Genomic DNA, 18578 nt, shown 5'->3' on the forward strand with positions numbered 1-18578 from the left:
TTGATAAAATCATAAAGTTTTGCATTCATATATGGTGTTGAATAGTATTGGATGCAGCCAGGAAGGGAGCTTCTGATGAAAATAACCAGTATTTTGATCATCAGGAGAGGTTTTGAAAGCTTTCTTTTTCAGCATCTATTAAAACGTTTAAACCACATTCTGGCAGATACCTAGAAGAAAAGATTTTTACCAATTTCAATGGTACAGAAGGCATTTTTAGAGACTTTTCATGACTACAGCTATATTAAAAATTAGAAAGGACATCCATACTACGAACTATAATATGATGTCATATTATGTAATATAATATCGTACAATATGATAAAGCACTGTCATAACTACCTTGAGCAACTTCTGCCTAGGGTCTGTTAATTTTGCTGACAAATTGCTTTTTCACAAATCAGTGGGAAGCAGATTCAATATAGTATTCTGCACAGTATTGTAAAACAGTTTTGAGGAAGCTCTATATTATCTGTCAATATCTTTCTCCATACCCAATTACTTTCTGTAATGTTTACTCGCAAGTAAGTCTCATTCAGCAAAAGTCCCCATAACACAAGTTAGCAGTTTCCTCCTGAGGCCGCCTGCTCATTGCATCTTTTTCAGTATGGTCTGGCATTACTGAATGCTTGCACTCCAATTGGCCATCATATTTCTTTCCTTTTCCCACATGGGGGGATGGGGATTGATTGCTACTTTCCTCTCATTATTTTTATTGTCTTTCTTTTCCAGCAAATGAATGCTGTTGGCAATTAAAGAAAGAAAAATAAAGAGGGGGAATAATTCATTAAAGCGCCCACTGTGGGAGAAATAGGACGTGTCTAATTGCAGAAATTCATCACTGACGCTTGTGCTGCGGGCAGCAAGCTATGCCGTCTTCTCCTTAATGGATGCCTTGTGCAAACAAAAAAGACAAAGGCAACAGTGGGAAATAAAGGGGCCCTTGCAAGCTGAAGAGGGCTATTTGGAAGTCATGTGACATTATACAAATGAGACATGATGATCGCATGCAAGAAGCATCTTGTATGGGCAGCTACGTTGTGCATTCTTGAAGTAACACATCTTGTGAGATTGCAGTTCTACGCACACTTCCCTTGCTCTTCATCATTCTTCATCTGATAACATTTTCAGCAAGCCTCCCGCTCATTTTCCTCTTCTTTTTCAGCCATCTCACAGTGATCTCGGTCTTACCAGTAGTTAAATGCATTTTCATGCTGTGGGTAGACCCACATTTTACATGTTCAAGGCCAAAGACATATAAATATGGTTTTAGTCGGAATAGCAGGGATTTACATCAGCTGACTTTTGGAAAATAACGTATTTTCTTCAGGGGAATCAATCCAAAATGCCCCATTGTGCTATAAAAAATGATCATGTAGACTGACTCCTTGCTGAGTGAGCACAGGGCATTATATCTCATTAGCAGAATGTTGAGTTTCCGTAATTTGTTTGCAAGATAAATAATTTCCATTGCTAAATCCAAAGCTCAACATATAATCACATGGCTTTGGAATATCCAACATGCTTACCTCGACAATTCTAGAATGAATTCAATCCATGATGGAAAGACAACCAGATGAGTAAATATTCCTTCCATCAATGCTTTGGCTGTGTCCTCAGTCTTCATTATGGGAAGTACGCTGAAGGTATATGGGGGAAATCATACATTGATTCTGATTATAATTGTCTTATTAGAATTCCTCAGTGCTACTATATACTTGAGGTTGAGATGCACCACAAAATGTCATGGTGGGCTGTGGGACAGTGTACAAATGTAATGAATGAATAAATAAAAATAAATAAATGGTGCTGTATCCCCACCTGAGCACCCTCCCAATCAACTCACACTACTCAGCCAACCTGTAACCTAAGGAGGTCAGAGAAATGGATCCAGATGAGTCCAGATTTGTATGAAGTTGACCTGCAGATTTCACACTGAAGCAACTTTTTCAGAGTCATGTGAATTATGGAGGCTTCTTCTCAAATGAGGGACGTTCTGGTGCTGTGAAATGGCCATTGAACCATCCAAAATTGTTCACCCTTGTACAAAGGAACATTTCCTAGTTACAGTAGTATTATCATTCCTGTTGAATGGTTGTAAACTTGTTCGGGTTTTAAAAATATATTATTATCAACCGGTTAGAACTGCAAGGTGTTTGTGGCCTGAAACAGACACTTAGAGGATCCTGAGCCCCACTTCAACACCAGACGTTCTGCAAAGAATGTCCTTTTCACAGAGGAGCTATACTGGGAACTGAGGGATGCTTTCTGACTCATTCATGCTCAAGTCAAGTGTAGGCAAAGGGCTTCCAAACCTTCTTTCCCCTCATGCAAATGACGGAGGCCTTCTTTTTGGAATCTCAGAAACGCACTGACCTGTGTCTTGGTTTGTACATGGAAGTGAATAGTTCATGTTTATTGTTGTGAGCATGGGGGCATTGGGCAGGAGGTTCTCACAGAGAAGGAGAAAGGGTGCGGCTGTCCTTCCAGCCTCCACTGGCTAAGTCAGCAGGTCCAGCAGCAGCTCATTTTTAAGGGAGTAAGTACAGCCCCCTTCCCTTGTGGACTTTCTTATGAACAGGCTCCATTAAAGTCAATGATTTAATGTGAATTAAGGCCACTGAAGATAATCTGATTTGCTTCTGAGGAGACATGAATTTCAGGTAATTGTATCTTGAGCAAGAGGATGAAGAAGGCTTGAAAGGTCACTGCAAACTTTAATTTTCACAGGAGAGAGCATTTGCAAGTCAGAGAGAAAAAGATAGAGAAGCACAAGGATGGTGGGTAAGGGAAAGCAGAAAGCAATGGAAGGATTTCTAGGTTTTTCTGAAGCCCCCATAAGTCGCCTCCTCTTCCTCCTGCAGCCCAACATCCCACTAAATCCTCTGCCCCCCCTTCCAAACAGTTTTGCAAGCTTTATATTCACTGATATATATACCAGGAGAAAACAGAAAAATATAAAACAGCTGTGATAGAACTACTCTGAAGAAATTCAGGATATGTTAGCACAGGGGTCCTCAAACTTTTTCAACAGGGGCCCAGTTGAAAGATGCCAGCAGTGGGTGCAGGCTGACAAGGCGGTGCCAGCAGGGGGTGCGGGTCGGTGAGGGGGTGGGGGCGCGTGTGTCGAGGCCAAAACCGCTGAGGTGGGCTGGATGAATGGGCATGATGGGCCGCATCCGCCCCGCAGGCTGTAGTTTGAGGACCCATGTGTTCGCACAAAGGAGGGGTTGGGGTGTGAAACACCAGTGAGTCGGGCTTTACAAGAATAATAAAAATGGCTAGTGTAGATTGCCCCTTAGACAGACCCCCACAAGTAGAGATTTAGTCGAATCTTAAATTGCTAAACGTATCAAGGCCAGCTGTATCCAAGAGTCTAAACAAAGCTTCAGGAGAAAGACCATGACTAAACCACAATCATATTTTCTGGTCCTCAGCTTCTACTTTTGTATCTCCATGAGTGAAGGCACAGAAAAATCCAAGAGCCATGATGAGAGAAACACGTGCCTTCTCTTTCAGATCCAATTCGAGGAATTAATGGTTTAAATCACAACCTCAACTAACCACTCCCATTCCTTAGACTTTGGACAAAGGACAAAAAGGTGTTCCGCATTCCACTCAGGTAACTCTCAGAGACATATCTAAGCAGATGCAATGAAGTCAGTTTGTCTTCAGTGATTCCTTTTGCTTGCTCAATCTGTCACCAAGGCCAGGGCTGGGCAGCTTGTACCTGTCTAGGATCTTCATTCATTCATTCATTCATTTTTACATCTCTGTTCCACTGGATAGCCAAAGCTCTCTCTGTGGTTCACAACAGTTAACGCCATAAAATGCAGCAAGTTAAACTGTAACAGGCAAGTTTTAAATGAAGATAAAACCAAGGTAAAACAGCAGCAGTGCAAAGATTTAAAATACAGGAGCGGATTTGCGGGCCGATGATTGCGGCCCGATGATGTGGACAAGGTGCTTGGACGAGTACGTCCTACCACTTGCCTTTTGGACCCTTGCCCGTCTTGGTTAATAAAGGATTCCAAGCACGGGATTGGAACCTGGATCTTAGAAGTGGTTAACGCTTCTCTGAGGGAGGGTCGGGTGCCTGCCCCTTTAAAGGAGGCGGTAGTCCGACTGGTCCTGAAGAAGGCGTCACTGGATCCAGGGATGGCCGCTAACTATAGACCAGTGGCCAACATCCCGTTTCTGGGCAAGGTGTTAGAGCGAGTGGTGGCGGGACAACTCCAAGCACTCTTGGATGAAACTGGTTATCTGGACCCATTTCAGTCCGGCTTCAGACCCGGGTACGGTACTGAATCTGCCTTGGTCGCCCTGTATGATGACCTGTGCAGGGAGAAGGACAGGGGGAGTGCATCCCTGTTGGTTCTCCTGGACCTCTCAGCGGCTTTCAATACCATTGACCATGGTATCCTTCTGGATAGGCTGGCGGGATTGGGGGTCGGAGGCACCGCTTTGCAGTGGTTCCGCTCCTATCTCAACGACCGATTCCAGAAGGTGGTGTTGGGGGACTATGGCTCTGCGCCATGGCAGCTTTGCCATGGGGTACCGCAGGGTTCCATTTTGTCCCCTTTACTGTTCAATATCTACATGAAACCGCTGGGAGAGGTCATCAGGAGGTGTGGGCTGCGGACCCATCAGTATGCTGATGATACCCAGCTCTACCTCTCGTTTTCCACCAATCCAGGTGAGGCAGTGGCTGTACTGAACCGGTGCCTGGCTGAGGTAATGGGCTGGATGAGGGCCAATAAACTGAAGCTCAATCCAGACAAGACGGAGGTCCTGTTGGTTGGCGGTTCGGGCTTCGGAGAAGGTGACCTGAACCTTGTCCTGAATGGGGTTGCACTCCCTCCTAGGGACAAGGTCCGCAGCTTGGGAGTGCTCCTCGACCCGGAGCTTTCACTTGAAGCTCAGGTGACAACAGCGGCGAGGAGCGCTTTCCTCCAGCTTCGGCTGATTCATCAGCTGCGCCCCTACCTGGAGTACGACTGCCTTGCAACAGTGACTCATGCGCTGGTGACTTCCCGTCTTGACTTCTGTAACGCGCTCTACGTGGGGCTACCCTTGAAGACGGTCCGGATACTTCAATTGGTGCAGAATAGAGCTGCCAGGCTGCTGACGGGGACTGGACGTTATGTTCACATGACGCCAGTTCTCCGTCAGCTTCACTGGCTCCCCATTGAAGTCCGGGCCCAATTCAAGGTGTTGGTAATGACCTATAAAGCCCTAAACGGCTTGGGTCCTGGTTACCTGAAGGAGCGCTTACATCCATATTTGCCCAGTCGCCCCCTGAGATCGGCGGGAGAGGCCCTTCTCCGGGAGCCCTCCGTGAGAGAAATTAGGAGGGTGGCTACTCGGAGAAGGGTTTTCTCAGCGGTGGCGCCTAAGTTATGGAATGCGCTCCCCAGAGAGGTCCGCCTGGCGCCGTCGTTATTTGTTTTTCGGCGCCAGGCGACCTTTTTATTTAAGCAACATTTTAAATGCTAAATACAATTGAATTTTATCTGGCCAGGGCGGCTTATTTTATAATGTGTGTTTTAATTAAGATTATTTTATATGGATTTTAACTTATTGTTTTATCGATGTTGTAAGCCGCCCCGAGGCTTCGGCGAATGGGGCGGCATAAAAATGTTTTAATAAATAAATAAATTTGAGACATCAGAAACTTGGACTAAAATGCCTGGAAGAATAAGGAGGTCTAGTGCTGAAAAAACTCAGTGTAGGCACGCTGAAAGCTTACTCCACAGCAGGAAAAAACCCCACCTTTTTATTAGCCACACACCTCATATTCTTTGGTTGGGGCTCCTGCAGAAGGGAATTTAGTTTTTCCTTGAAATTTACTGAGGTCTAAGGACCTTCTCTAAGGTCTACTAGATCCACCAACATGTGCCTGGTCTAAAATAGTGACTGGATGGTGAGCCTAGAATTGTGGAATGTGCTGCTTCACACTCAGCTCAGGAATTGGGTTAAAGCACCGGAATCCTTTTACACGTAAAACCCCGTTTTCCCCTCCACACAAGCTGTTTAGGACAGCATAAGAGACTTTTATTAAGACTCTTGTCAAACCATTGGGAGTTGCAAATCTTACTGATTTGCTGCAAACTACCAGTACAGCCAGGTCTACTGGGACACCACAGTCTACTGGGAGAGCCTCTGGTAAAGCCCAGTCTACCTTCCGCCTGTCCCTGCCCTCTGCTTTGACCTCTGATAAATGAATAACATTATATAAACAGCTGAAGACGAGTTGCAGACAGTGCAGAAACACTACCAGGGAGAATGCATCTGCTGCTTGAGATCCCGTTGGTTTTCCTTATAGTCCTCTACTCGTACTTAGAGGCATTTCTCAAGCTTTTTTTCCCAGCAAAGAAAAAGTCTATCAGTGGAGAAATTGCCCTCATCACTGGATCTGCCCACGGACTTGGGAGAGCCACTGCTTATGAATTTGCGAAGCAGCGGTGCACCTTAGTTCTATGGGATATCAATAAGGTAAGAAGAGGAATGCGCTCTTTGTAGGATTGCAGTTTGGTTAGTTTAAACGGACAGGGCCATTTTTAGCTGACTCTCTATGTATTCTTAAATGTGGTTTGCACTGCTTTAATATGATTCCAAGCCCTCATGGGAGGGCTTTGCCTGAAAGGTAGTGTATGTATTTCTTAAATTAAGGGCGGGTGCTGTCTTATATTCCTCCATGGCCAGAGAATTATAGGCATCCTATGCAGAGCATGGGTGGAGGAGAAAGTCATCTCTGCACTCCTCCCGCCCTAGAAAGCATTTAGACAGCTGAGTCCATGGAGGCACTTTCGACTGGGAGGGAAGGCAGCGAAGGCATTGTCAAAAAAGGCATAGCTACCTTCCCTCCCTGAACCCTGGGAAGCCCACTGACCCCTTCTCCAAGGTTGCATTTGCAGAGTCCCAGCTACAATGACCATACTGTTTTCTGATGTTGGAGCTAGGACACTGAAACATTCTAGGACCCTGCAGACATGACTGAGTGGTTATAGTATCCCTTTGGGAACAGAATAAAAGAATTATAATGCACAAATGAGAATGATGACTAGGAGTACAACCCTGCGCATGCTTTCCCGAAGTTAATCCCACGCAGCTCAGTGGGGTTCATTTCTCAGTGGACGTACCTAGCCTGGCACCATAAGATTTGTTTTTGGGGTGGGATGTGACGAACGGTGGTGGCTCAAGTTGCTCATGATGCATTATTTCTTGTTTGCTTGCTCTGAATGTTCTTAGCCACTGTGTCCAAAACAAAGGTGCAGAATTGCAGCATTATTTGGGGAGTGTCAGGAAATCTTGGAATTGTAGAACCAGGAGAATGTACGTTTGGGTTCATGCAGAAGATTCTACTCTCAGTTTTAGCCACTGATTGGCAGGACACCCCGGGAACCCCTCTCTGACAGAGAAAAAGCAACCGTGCTGCAGGGCAACCCGTGTACTGAACCAACAACAAGCTCTCTGAGCATATACAGAATGTTTTATAGGTTGTGGATGATGTACGGAGTTTGGGGCAACGATGAGGGATGAATGCGTACATTTACAGAGAACAATACAAATTTAAGCAGAACAATACCAGATGGACATCAGAAAGGATGTTACAAAATGCTAAGAGCAATGTAGGGTGATTGAGTGGCCCATGGGCAAATAGTCTGTGATATGGAGGTGGGGAGGTGGGGGGAGTATTCCTGAATAGATTAAGTGTTCTCACCTATTGATGCAATGTAACTTGTAGCCTCAGGCTGTATGACTAACTCTGCAGGCGAATGGATGGAATTCTGAAGCCTCCAGGGCTATCTACATTCCCAGGCTTGTGGAACTAGGCAAAAAGTTCCAGTCCCTTCTAGTGGGGAGGTGTGAGGGTGCTGCTGCCTGATTTTGCAATAAAGGGACACAGAAAAACATATTTTAATAAAATGTTTTATTTGGACTTTGCCAAGAGAGGTTAACTACAAATTTCTAATATCTGCAGGTGGGAACTGCATTCTAATAACATTTGGGAGCACTGCAATTTTCTGATCCCTGTTATAAAAGTAACAACCTCTTGATTTTTTTAAAAAATCAGCCTCATTATCATTCTAATGGACCAACACAGCTACAAAGTTTTATAAATGGACCTCTGCACCTCAGGGCTTTATTTTATTTGCCTTATTTATTTATTATATTTGTATCACACCTTTTTCATTTAAGAAACCCAGGGTGATTTATATCACTCACCCCCTCTTCTCCATTTATCCTTACAGCAATCCTGTGAGGTAGGGTAGGGTGGGTGGCCGTCCCTGATTGGACCAAAGCCTCCCAGGAAGCTTCATGGCCCAGCGGGGAACAGAACCTGGATCTAACACCACTGCGCCACGCTGGCTTTCACGGGAAGAAGCACAGCTCACCCAGTCGAAGTCAACTTCATTTGCAAGTTGACACTGAGAGACAAAATAGTGGAGGTGTGTTCTAAACAAGTCAGTCTCCAGGTGGTTTCTCTCTTGTTGGAAGAAATGTTTCTCTCTTGTTTCTCTCTTGTTGGAAGAAAAAGAAGAAACGTGTGAAAATTATGCTTGCTAACATCTTTTGGAATTGACTTTGCTAGTCTTCACAATTCTTCACAAATCAGGACACCAGTCAGATCTGTTATGTTTTTATACCACAAGCCTGAATCTTTGAGAAAAGCTGAATCGGATAGTGCAGCCCTCCCCTGCCCTGATACGATGGTACTAATGGTGAAATCACACAATTATCTTTTGGAAGAATTAAGCTGGAGTGGCAGCTTTTCTTCACCATCGATGACCATGGGCAGTATCTCGACTGAAATAATTTTCATCTTGTTTTTGTTCATTTACTTCTCTAGTAGTAAAGGTAAAGGTTTCCCCTTGACGTTACGTCCAGTCATGCCTGACTCTAGGGGGTGGTGCTCATCTCCGTTTCCTAGCCGAGGGAGCCAGCGTTTGTCTGCAGACGGTCTCCGTGGTCATGTGGCCGGCATGACTAAACACCGAAGTGCACGGAACGCTGTTACCTGCCCACCAAAGTGGTACCTTTTCATCTACTTGCATTTGCATGCTTTCGAACTGCAAGGTTGGCAGGAGCTGGGACAGAGCAACGGGAACTCACCCCGTTGTGCAGATTCGAACCGGCGACCTTTCGATCTACCAGCCCAGCAGCACAGCGGTTTAAACCACTGCGCCACCTGCAGTCCCTCTCTAGTAGTACCTGCAGTCAACTGCAGAAAAACCTTGCCCAAATCAGGAAAAAAAGAAAGCAGAGATTAGATGGGTGTCATTTAGCTTCTTTTATTTAACCTCTGTACATTTCTGGCTGCAGGAGCTACATGTTTAGCCAGAAATGGCAAGATCGAACCTGACTATGAACTAAGCATTGGCTCACAGGGATTTTGTACCTGTGGATTCTACCAAGAACTTCAGCTACAACTAACCATCCCTGGTTCTTGTGGTGCTTTGTCCTTCTCCTGCCTATGGCCAAGAAACCCTAGAACTTGTTGGGAAAGAGGGTGGCAGTTGTTCTTGGTGCTCACTTCTGAGTCATGCCAATCTGGATTCTTAGTCTGAGAATGAAGCAAGCAAGATGTGAGAGAAAGAGGTGAAGGCGCTTATCTCGAAGCCACTCTTCCCGAGAGCGCAGCAGGTTCTGCGAATAACCAAAATGTGGAGCCGCTGGGTGGAGGCATGGGAGAGGAGCTCTCAGAGACATACGAAGTTGGATCGGTGCTTAACCCTATGAGATGATGTCAGGAGAACAGCCAGCCAGCTAGAAGGTCAGCATAGAGAGAAAGGCATGCTTGCTTCCAAAGGGCCTATCTTGATGGGATTGGGCATAGACATACTCAAAAAGCATCAGATTCAGCTTTCCTCCTCGCATTAATTTGTCTTGTCTCATCTCATCCTCTCTGCTCCTCCACACTTCCACCTCTCACATTTCTTCATACCTAGAAGCACCTGACAGTACAGCGTAAAGCAGAAGAGTGAGGGGAGGAGAGTCAAGAAAGAGGAAAGAAAGAAAGAAAAACAAGGAAGAGATAAGAGAGAAAAAAGAGAGAAAGGGAAAAAGACGAAAGTGGGCAATGCTAGTTAGTCAGCCTTCTAGCAATATTAGAATTATTAGTCCCGTTCTATCTTTATTAAATTATTAGTTTGAATTAGTTTGTTAAGAGATATTGTTCCAACTTACATAGCAAGGGGCCTTGACTTCCAATCTTCTCCAGGTCCAGTTGGTGGAGCTAATGGTCTTCATCATGTTTGTTCTTTAGGATTATTAATTTTTTATTCTTAAGAGGGGACAGGACCAGCAAAAAACCTCCATATCCCATTAGGGAGATTAAATTGTTCCATAGAGCAAATCATGAATAGTTTAGAACAGAAACACCTTATTAGGCCATTTCAATGAAATCAGTGCTGCAAACCTAGTTTTGATGCTCACCTGTAATTTAGAGAGGCAAACACCCCTCAGGTAATCATCCAGATATGATAAGACACAAAGCAGCAACATCCGCTGCTGCTTCATCAACTCGCCATTCCCCCGGAAGTCCTTCTAACATTGCTTCTGAAGGACCTACAGTGAATCTCCCAGGATCTGCACCATTGGCATGTAGGTATGGGGCAGATGCTTCCCTAAATGTCTTCAAGCATGACCTACAGTTTTTCCAGAGCTCTGTGGTTGGGCTTATAAAGCATTCGAAGAAATATTGGGATCGTTTAATGCACCCTGTTATGGGTGCAGAGGTGAACCTTTCTTTTAAATTGTGTTCCATCTGCAGGATGGTGTTGAAGAAACGGCTGAAGAATGCAGGAAACTGGGAGCTGTAGCACATGCATTTGTGGTGGACTGTAGCAAGAGAGAAGACATCTATTGTGCTGCCAAGAAGGTGAGGTTGCAGATCTAGGGGGGCAGCTAGTGCTGGTCCTTGGTTCCTACGACATAGGCAACGGAAATGGCCATCTGGAAAGAGTCAGGTGATGGGAGCGCCGGGCCAGCTGAAGCAAACGCTGTTTTATTCCTTTATCCTAGTCATGATGGTGTTAAGATTGCAGTGAGCTTAAAATGCACAACTGGGATTTTGTGCAGGAGGGAGGAATTTTGGATTTGGAGGGAGGGATTTTGTTTTGCTCTACTGTTAGGGTTTGTAAATAGTTTTGTTGCTGTAAAACATCAGGAAAGTAGAAGGAATTGTGATGCATGGATTGGTGGTTAGTCCACTCCTCGTTTCTTTTCTCCTGAGAAGGGTGCAGAAGAAACATGCAGGGCCATCGAAAAGGCTCTCACTCCTTTATATCACAGCCCAAAATTACCTAGCTGCACAACAGTTCCAAAAGCTTGTTCACCATTTTTGTGACAGGTTGTCTTAATAAGGGACAACCCTAACCCTAATCCTAATCCTATTAAGAGAATTGGCCAGCTGTGGATTCCATCTTTTTCCAATGAACTAACATGGCTTTGTACGAGTTTAGTTTTAGTCCAGCATCTAAATCACAGTCCCATGTTAAGCCCTTTTTGGTCCTATTGCTTTCTTCAGTGTGTGCCACTGTTGAACCATTAACTTTTTGCCTGCTCCATTTAAGTCAACAAAACTGAAAACATTAACTTTACAAATCTAATCAGCCTTTCAGCAGATTTAATCAACAAATCAGACACATGCACACACGCTCTCCCCTCGCTCAAAACTCACCGGACTATTGCAGAATGTTGCAATTGCTTGTGGGGTGTTGTCTTCAAAGTTGAGAATCACCAATGCAAGATATACCAGAACTACAACTCTGCATCATGGCATCCCACTGTCGCAATGATGCCACCAGCACAGTAAACCTCAAGGACTATTTCCAGCTTTCCATGTTGCATGTGAGCATGGTCAACATAAAGGGTAGGCACGGCTGGACACTTGCAGAGAGATTTTATCCCCCCAGGGCCCACTGACTAGAGCCCTGTGGACTTGGTCCACCAATATAGCCTGCTTGTTCACCTCCCTCTCTCCCTGGTCCATACAACAGTGGTGGTAAGATAGTGGACCAGTAGATGTCCCTACCTAAGTGGTCATTGGCTCTTTGTCCATCAAGCAAAGGGTATAGTGATGATGGTAACCACGATGAGAAAGGAGACAAGCAACAGCCCCTGTTGTCACATAGTAGCACATAGTTAACCTCTGGAATTCACCTCCCTAAGATACAGTGAAGGAGCATCAGTTTGATGGTTTTTAAAGGGGATCGGACAATTCATGCAGGATAAGGCAACTAGGCCTGCTGGTTAGATGCTAACTCCAGTATCAGAGGTAGCATGTTTGTGTGCACCAGCTGCTGGTGGGAGGGTGTTTCTGCACACCTGTCCTGCCCCTGGGTTTCCTGTGGTAGCTGGTTGGCCACTGGGTGCATAGAATGCTGGACTAGATGGAACTGGGCCTGATCTGGCTGAGCTCTTTGTATGTTCTTATGACAATGGTGGGGAGAAGAACTGAGGGGGGAGCCCACTGAGGCTGGCTTGTCCAAAGGCCCCTCAAAGCACAGAGCTGCAGTGCTTGCTTATTTATTTATTTATTAATTTATTTATTAAAACTCTTCTATGCCATCCCATCACGAATGTCTTGGGCCGGTTTACAAAAACATTGATAAAATAGAATAAAAATAAGAGTAAGAAATATCACAGCATCCAGTATTTGGTGTAAAACCACAAATTAGAACAATTTAACAATGAAAATATTGGGAGAATAAAAAGGGAGGAAGTGTCAATGCCAGGCGAACCTGCTTGGGCGCATTTATTTGAAGCTGGGGCACTGGCTTTCTGCCTTCTCCCTGGCCTTTGCACAACACATTCTTTCCTTCTGCCCTCATTGGCAGCACTGCTTCTTTGAACGTTACAGTCAAATATTTACTGAGCTTGAGTAATTTCAAGGTCTTAACCAAACCTTCTGTCATCTATATTTTTTATTTCACTTTTTAAAGGTGAAAGCAGAGATCGGCGATGTGGCCATCTTGATGAATAACGCTGGGGTGGTGGCTCCGACAGACGTGCTGTCGACTCAGGACCATGAGATTCAAAAAATGTTTGACGTCAACATTCTGGCTCACTACTGGGTAATATACATTAATATGGCAGTCTTAGCAGAGGTCTACTGCAGGACATGCATTTAAGCATATAGTTTTATGTACTCACAATCACTGCAGATATACGATCTAAATCTATTGTACTGCACACGGAGTGGCCAGGAGTCCTACTTTACAGAGGACAGTCCTCTGTTTTGGAAAGCTAGCAGAGGAGAGTCTCTTTGAAAGTGTCCTCTGTTTGATGGGTTGTCCTGTTCCCATTTGGTGTAGAGTCAAAGAACCACAAAAAGGCAGAGCCAGGGACTTGACATTTCCCACCAATATTGGGCTGCTGGTCAGCAAGCTAAGCAAGCAACCGAAGGTTCTGTGTTCTCAGTTGTGGGGAGATACCATGTAAATTTACAGTTGCATGTGCATTTATAATTGCACAGGCAAATGTGATGCGAATTGATGCCCAATGCAGCTTTTCTTTATAAGAGCTATCCATGGTTCTCCTTGGTGGCTAACCTATTTTGGGGGTCCTCCATGACCATGGATAGTTCCATAATGGATGAGGAGCTGCAATGATACAGGAGGCACCAGCCTCCCCTAGGCCATGGATAAGACCGGGAAAACAGCTTTTAACCTGGCACAATGCACTGATGGGAAAGCCTTTATTTTCCATTAGGCATTTGGAAGTTTGGGAGGAAAATGCCTTTCGTGGAATTAAGCCTTCCTTGGACACGCACTGTCTGCTCACCATCCCCCTCAGGAATTGTGCTTGTTAGTTTCAACCCGCACTTAGAGAGTATGAACTCCTATTCTGATGCAGTGCTTTTAGTACAAAAGGTTTCATCAGTCTTTCTGTTGAAAGAAAATAATGAAAGATAACAACTGCTCCTTATCTAAGTAAAAGAGCTCCTTGCTAGGCAATCAAGATTTATTTAGCTTCAGAATGCATTGTGTTGGCTTATCCACGATGCCAACGCTTTGATTCAGTTTTATTGTTTCTTTCTTTACAACTAACAACTGACAATGGCATAGTTCAGCCCTCCCCAAGCCCAGCACGTCAGAAGGGTCTGGATGGCACCCCCTTTTGGAGTGCTGGTTTAAACTAACAAGGCTGCTGTGTCAGTGCACAAGGTGGGGAGCTGTTTCTCCCCACTGCAAGCAGAAGATGCTTTTCAGTGGGAGAAAGGCCATCCAGTGTGAGGAGCAGAGCATCACCACAGAAAGTCTCGTCAAGTGCAACTTCTTCATATCTCCATTAATCAGTCCTTCTTTTCCTAGGCACAATTTGAATTGCCAGCTTGGATCTCGAAAGCCTGAAATGGCTTGACTTGCATATCTGAAGCTCTGCCTTCTCTCACATAAGCCTCCTTTTGTTTATGATCTTCTTGATCCAGCCTGAGTCCCACTGCCATCAGAGGCATACTGGCTGGTGACCAGAAGCAGGGCCTTTTTGGTGGTGACACTGGAATTCTCTTGCTTGAAGAGGACTGCTTGATGCCACGTGTGTTGTTGTTTTAACTAAATAAGCAGGCAATCTGAAGCATGCTTAGACTTAAAAAAAAGTCCTACAATTCCCAGCATTTCCCAGCCTTCTACGCCTTTTATCTATTGGGACATGCATAGAATTGTACCTCTAATTGAGAACACACGCGTGCGACAGAAAAGGCTTCCTGCTAGCATGTTGGAAGTTGTGAGCCTTTTTTCTGCTTAAACATGAATGGGATTGCACTCTAAATACATGTGTCAATGACAGTGGAAGAAAGTAAAGAGGAACACTTGGATACAGCCAGGTGAATGAGAGCTAAACCTTCCTTTCCATTCTTCTTAGTGAGTCTAGTACTAGTTTAGGATCAAACCAGGCCTTAGCTCCATAGCTCCACCTTTTCATCTTAATCCCTGGTTCTCTGATCACTCTATAAACTGTGCAATAGAATGTTGGGACCTGGGTTAGATTAGATTATGTCTTAATAATACAGTATTTGTGTACCACTGTTAAATCACAATAAGTTCATAATTGGTACTTCAGTCTAACACATTTGACTCCTATGGAAGGTTAACTCCCCTCCTGTTCATTCCCTTTCAGACCATAAAAGCCTTCCTGCCAGCAATGATGAATAACAACCATGGTCATGTTATCACTGTGGCTTCTGCTGGAGGCCACTTAGTGGCGCCTTTTCTTGTGGCTTATTGGTGAGTATGATAAAGACATTCCCCATCAGTAGAAAGACTGTCCAATTCTGTCCTAGGAGATTCTAGGGATTCTATACATTTATTTTTCTTTGGCCTAGATAATGGCTAAAGCTTCCAGACAATCCTGACTTCCTATGAATGAGCTTCATGCTGTCAACAGAGCCTATTTGCTCCTTCTGGACTCCCCATGAGTCAGAAGTGGTTATTTAGCATCCCATGTAAAACTGGGATCCTGGCTCGTCATTCCCAGACATCCCAGTATTTATAAAACAATAAAAAACACTGCTTTATGATCCTGGCTTATAAAGAGAGCTTCAAATCAGGATCTTGGGTTCAAATGACACATTGTACACATGATACAAAATGTTGCTGAACACCCTTCATCCCCCACCAAACCATAGCTTGGCTGGCTCAGGCTGATGGGACTGGGGTCCATCAATATCTGGACTGTTCCATCTTCCCCAACTCTCAGCAAATGGACCATTTCTGGTTGGTTGAGCAGGTCGTGCCAGTGAGAGAAGTGAAGTGGAAGTGAACAGGACGCGTGTATCGGAATCCATGCAAACATTGCGGCTGAGTCAATGGAAAAGGTGACTTAAGACTGGTTGTATTCTGACAGAGAGAAGCTAAAGACTATTCCTCTTTAAGCTAAAACTTACTTAGTTTAGGGAATCAGGTTTACTGCAACAGCGGTTGGAAAACACCTAGAGGTTTGCCCCCACTTTCTCTCACATCAGCTTATGCAAAGTTAGATAAAATCCATCTAAGGATGTACTTACTAATCAAACAGATTAACACTCTCTGCCGCACTCTCCTAACGGCCCTGAAGGCTGAACAGACGAGGCAGGAGAGATTGATGAAGTCACCTGCTATGCAAGAGCAAGCCATTGCATGGCTCATAATTCCTGCTTCATGCCACTTACTCTGACACCCAACATGGAATGGCGATTCTGATGCCACATTCGGGAAGGTGTGATCCTGTGCACGTTTAGACCAAACAATGTCATACAACTCCTAGCATCCTCTAGCTGGCCTGACTGGTTGGACAATGCTAGGAGCTAAAGAATTTTTTTCTATCTCAATTTGCATAAGATCGCACTTGAAACTGTCAAATTTTGTAAACATGTCCACTCCTACAGATTCTACGAGGGGTCTTCAAAAAGTTTCCGTGCTCTGATATTTTATAAATATATTTTATATATCTCCCGCTGATGGCATTAAAAAGTTGGTACGATGCTGGGAAAAAATGCATCTCAAAGGAAGGTGACTATGGAGAAAAGTGATTTGTTTTTGAAATTCTTAATAAACAGAGTTTTTAAAAGTGCAGGAACTTTTTGAAGAACCTTCGTAGTATGTCATGCTCTTCTGTTATTGGTATCCCTTGATCACTGCAACTTACATATGGTGTATGTTGTATTATACATATTTGTAACATAATACAAGAGATGTGCTGGGTATAATTTGTGAAAAATTATTGTACAAACACTAATTCATTTCTGAACATTTTCTTAGCTCATCCAAGTTTGCTGCTGTTGGGTTTCACAGAGCTCTGACAGAAGAACTGTCTGCACTGAAGAAGAATGGTGTCAAAACATCTTGCATCTGTCCCATGTTTATAAACACCAACTTTGTCAAAAATACATCTTCGAGGTAGATGGTGAAGAAATTCATTCAGTTTGTACCTTTAATGCAAATTTACATCCTCACTTTCAACCCTATATGGAAACTGACATGTGTTACTTATCATTTCAGATTAGTACCGCTCTGAATTTTGTGATAATGTTCTCAATTTTTTTCTCAAACACACGCTTCCCACAAAGCCACTACCCTAATTGGCAGATTCCAGTGTGACAGCTGATAATCTAATAGCCATCAGAGCGCCATACAAGAAACACTCAAAGATAATCCTAAATCATTTAAAACAATCATTTGAAGTAAGAGAAGATAAAACTTAAATACAATGTATTTCTTTGCCTAATCAGTTCTTCCAGATTAAGCCAGGCCTACACTTCTTGATCTGAACCCTAACTTTCTCAGAGTTATAGCTAAAGGTTTGTGTCTGATGTTAGTCTTGTTCATTTCAACAGTTCTATTCAACCTAGGTTAACCTTGGATACAGCCCTCCGGGTTTTGATCTTCGGAAGAGGGTCATTACACCTTGTCCTGTACATCTTATGCAACTGAAAATGCTATTAATTTCTTTAACTGCAGATTAATGCCAACTATGGAGCCAGAAGAAGTTGCAAAGCAAGTAATGAAGGGTGTCTTAACCAACAAGCGAATGATTTTCATTCCACCATTTCTGAAAGTCACTGTAATGCTAGATAAGTAAGTTTGGGGATCTCTGAGAACAAATCTATCTGTTATCTACTACAAATCACTGAGGCGGAGTAAATTCCTGTATTTACTGGGCTAACTGTTGTTTTCAGGGTGTTGTTTCCAGGTAGACGGTGAAATACAAGCTGCACTAAAACAGTCTCTTTATCTTTTCCCTAGGCTTCTTCCATTTCGTGGAGCTGCAGCTTTCATGAAACTGAATGAACTTAAATTTGATCATATTGTTGGGTATAAGGACAAGGAAAATTAAAAGAAGATTTAGGCCTGCCTATGATTCTAGATCTTGAGCCTTTGAAGTATTCTTCCTGAATAAAACCTCAAACAGCCCTTATGAACACCATCTTATTCATGCATTAATGGAATGGACAGCACATTTTCCACAACTCCAACAATGCCCTGTTTCATAGATTAGGGAAGGTGTAATCCACACGTAGTTTTCTCTCTCTCTAATAGAGAAAGTATGAACTTTTCCTTTTTTGAAGTGAATGAAACCCTAAGCAAATCCTTTTAAAGAAAAATGCAAAATCATGGGGCAGTGTGTGGGCTGGGGACACATTCATGAGGGAGGAGGCCATCAGTGGCTCCTAAGCCTTGCTGGCTAGGGGCTGCCTCCTTTACCAGAGGTGCCTGCCTGCACACACCAGTCACTGAGGAGCTTGGGATGGAGGAGATCTTGCAGCTGCTTGCAGCTGATTTGCCACTGTGTGCACGGAAAGCTGGGCTAGCATGGCTCTTCTTGTGTTTTTATGACCAAGATGCCTTTGAGAAAGGAATTCTACAGCTTTCTCCCTGAAGCATTAAATAAAGTGCTAATAATGCAACAAAGTCCAGTAATTAAACATGAATGTGATTGTATGACTCTGCATGTACTGTTAGGGGACAGAGAGGAAGGTGTATTACCTCTCATACTTTCAAATGGGTTGGGCACCACGGGGGGCCTTGAAAACCCCTGGCCTCAAGGGTGGTCGGACTACTACCTGCACCAAATTTGCTGTACAGTTGGTGCTT

The 18578-nt window shown here is 44.0% G+C and overlaps 1 protein-coding gene across 1 annotated transcript; it reads left to right on the plus strand.

Annotated features, from left to right (window-relative positions):
• Nucleotides 1–6285: 6285 nt before the first annotated feature.
• LOC123022836 (estradiol 17-beta-dehydrogenase 11-like) lies at nucleotides 6286–18085 on the plus strand. The gene is made up of 7 exons (XM_044428918.1): nucleotides 6286–6495; nucleotides 10778–10885; nucleotides 12951–13082; nucleotides 15127–15233; nucleotides 16746–16883; nucleotides 17445–17561; nucleotides 17730–18085. Exons 1-7 carry the CDS (start codon nucleotides 6286–6288, stop codon nucleotides 17818–17820), a joined length of 903 nt encoding a protein of 300 aa, XP_044284853.1. The 3' UTR covers nucleotides 17821–18085.
• Nucleotides 18086–18578: the final 493 nt, after the last annotated feature.

Source organism: Varanus komodoensis, unplaced genomic scaffold (assembly GCF_004798865.1).
Source record: "Varanus komodoensis strain SLA01 unplaced genomic scaffold, ASM479886v1 scaffold2, whole genome shotgun sequence".
NCBI lineage: Eukaryota > Metazoa > Chordata > Lepidosauria > Squamata > Varanidae > Varanus > Varanus komodoensis.

Bases quoted from the DNA above. Each gene is read 5' to 3' on its own strand.
- LOC123022836 (XM_044428918.1), top strand. From the start codon at position 6,286: ATGCATCTGCTGCTTGAGATCCCGTTGGTTTTCCTTATAGTCCTCTAC. The intron at 13,083-15,126 runs GTAATATACATT...ATTCCCTTTCAG, and splicing joins ACATTCTGGCTCACTACTGG to ACCATAAAAGCCTTCCTGCC. The intron at 17,562-17,729 runs GTAAGTTTGGGG...TCTTTTCCCTAG, and splicing joins GTCACTGTAATGCTAGATAA to GCTTCTTCCATTTCGTGGAG.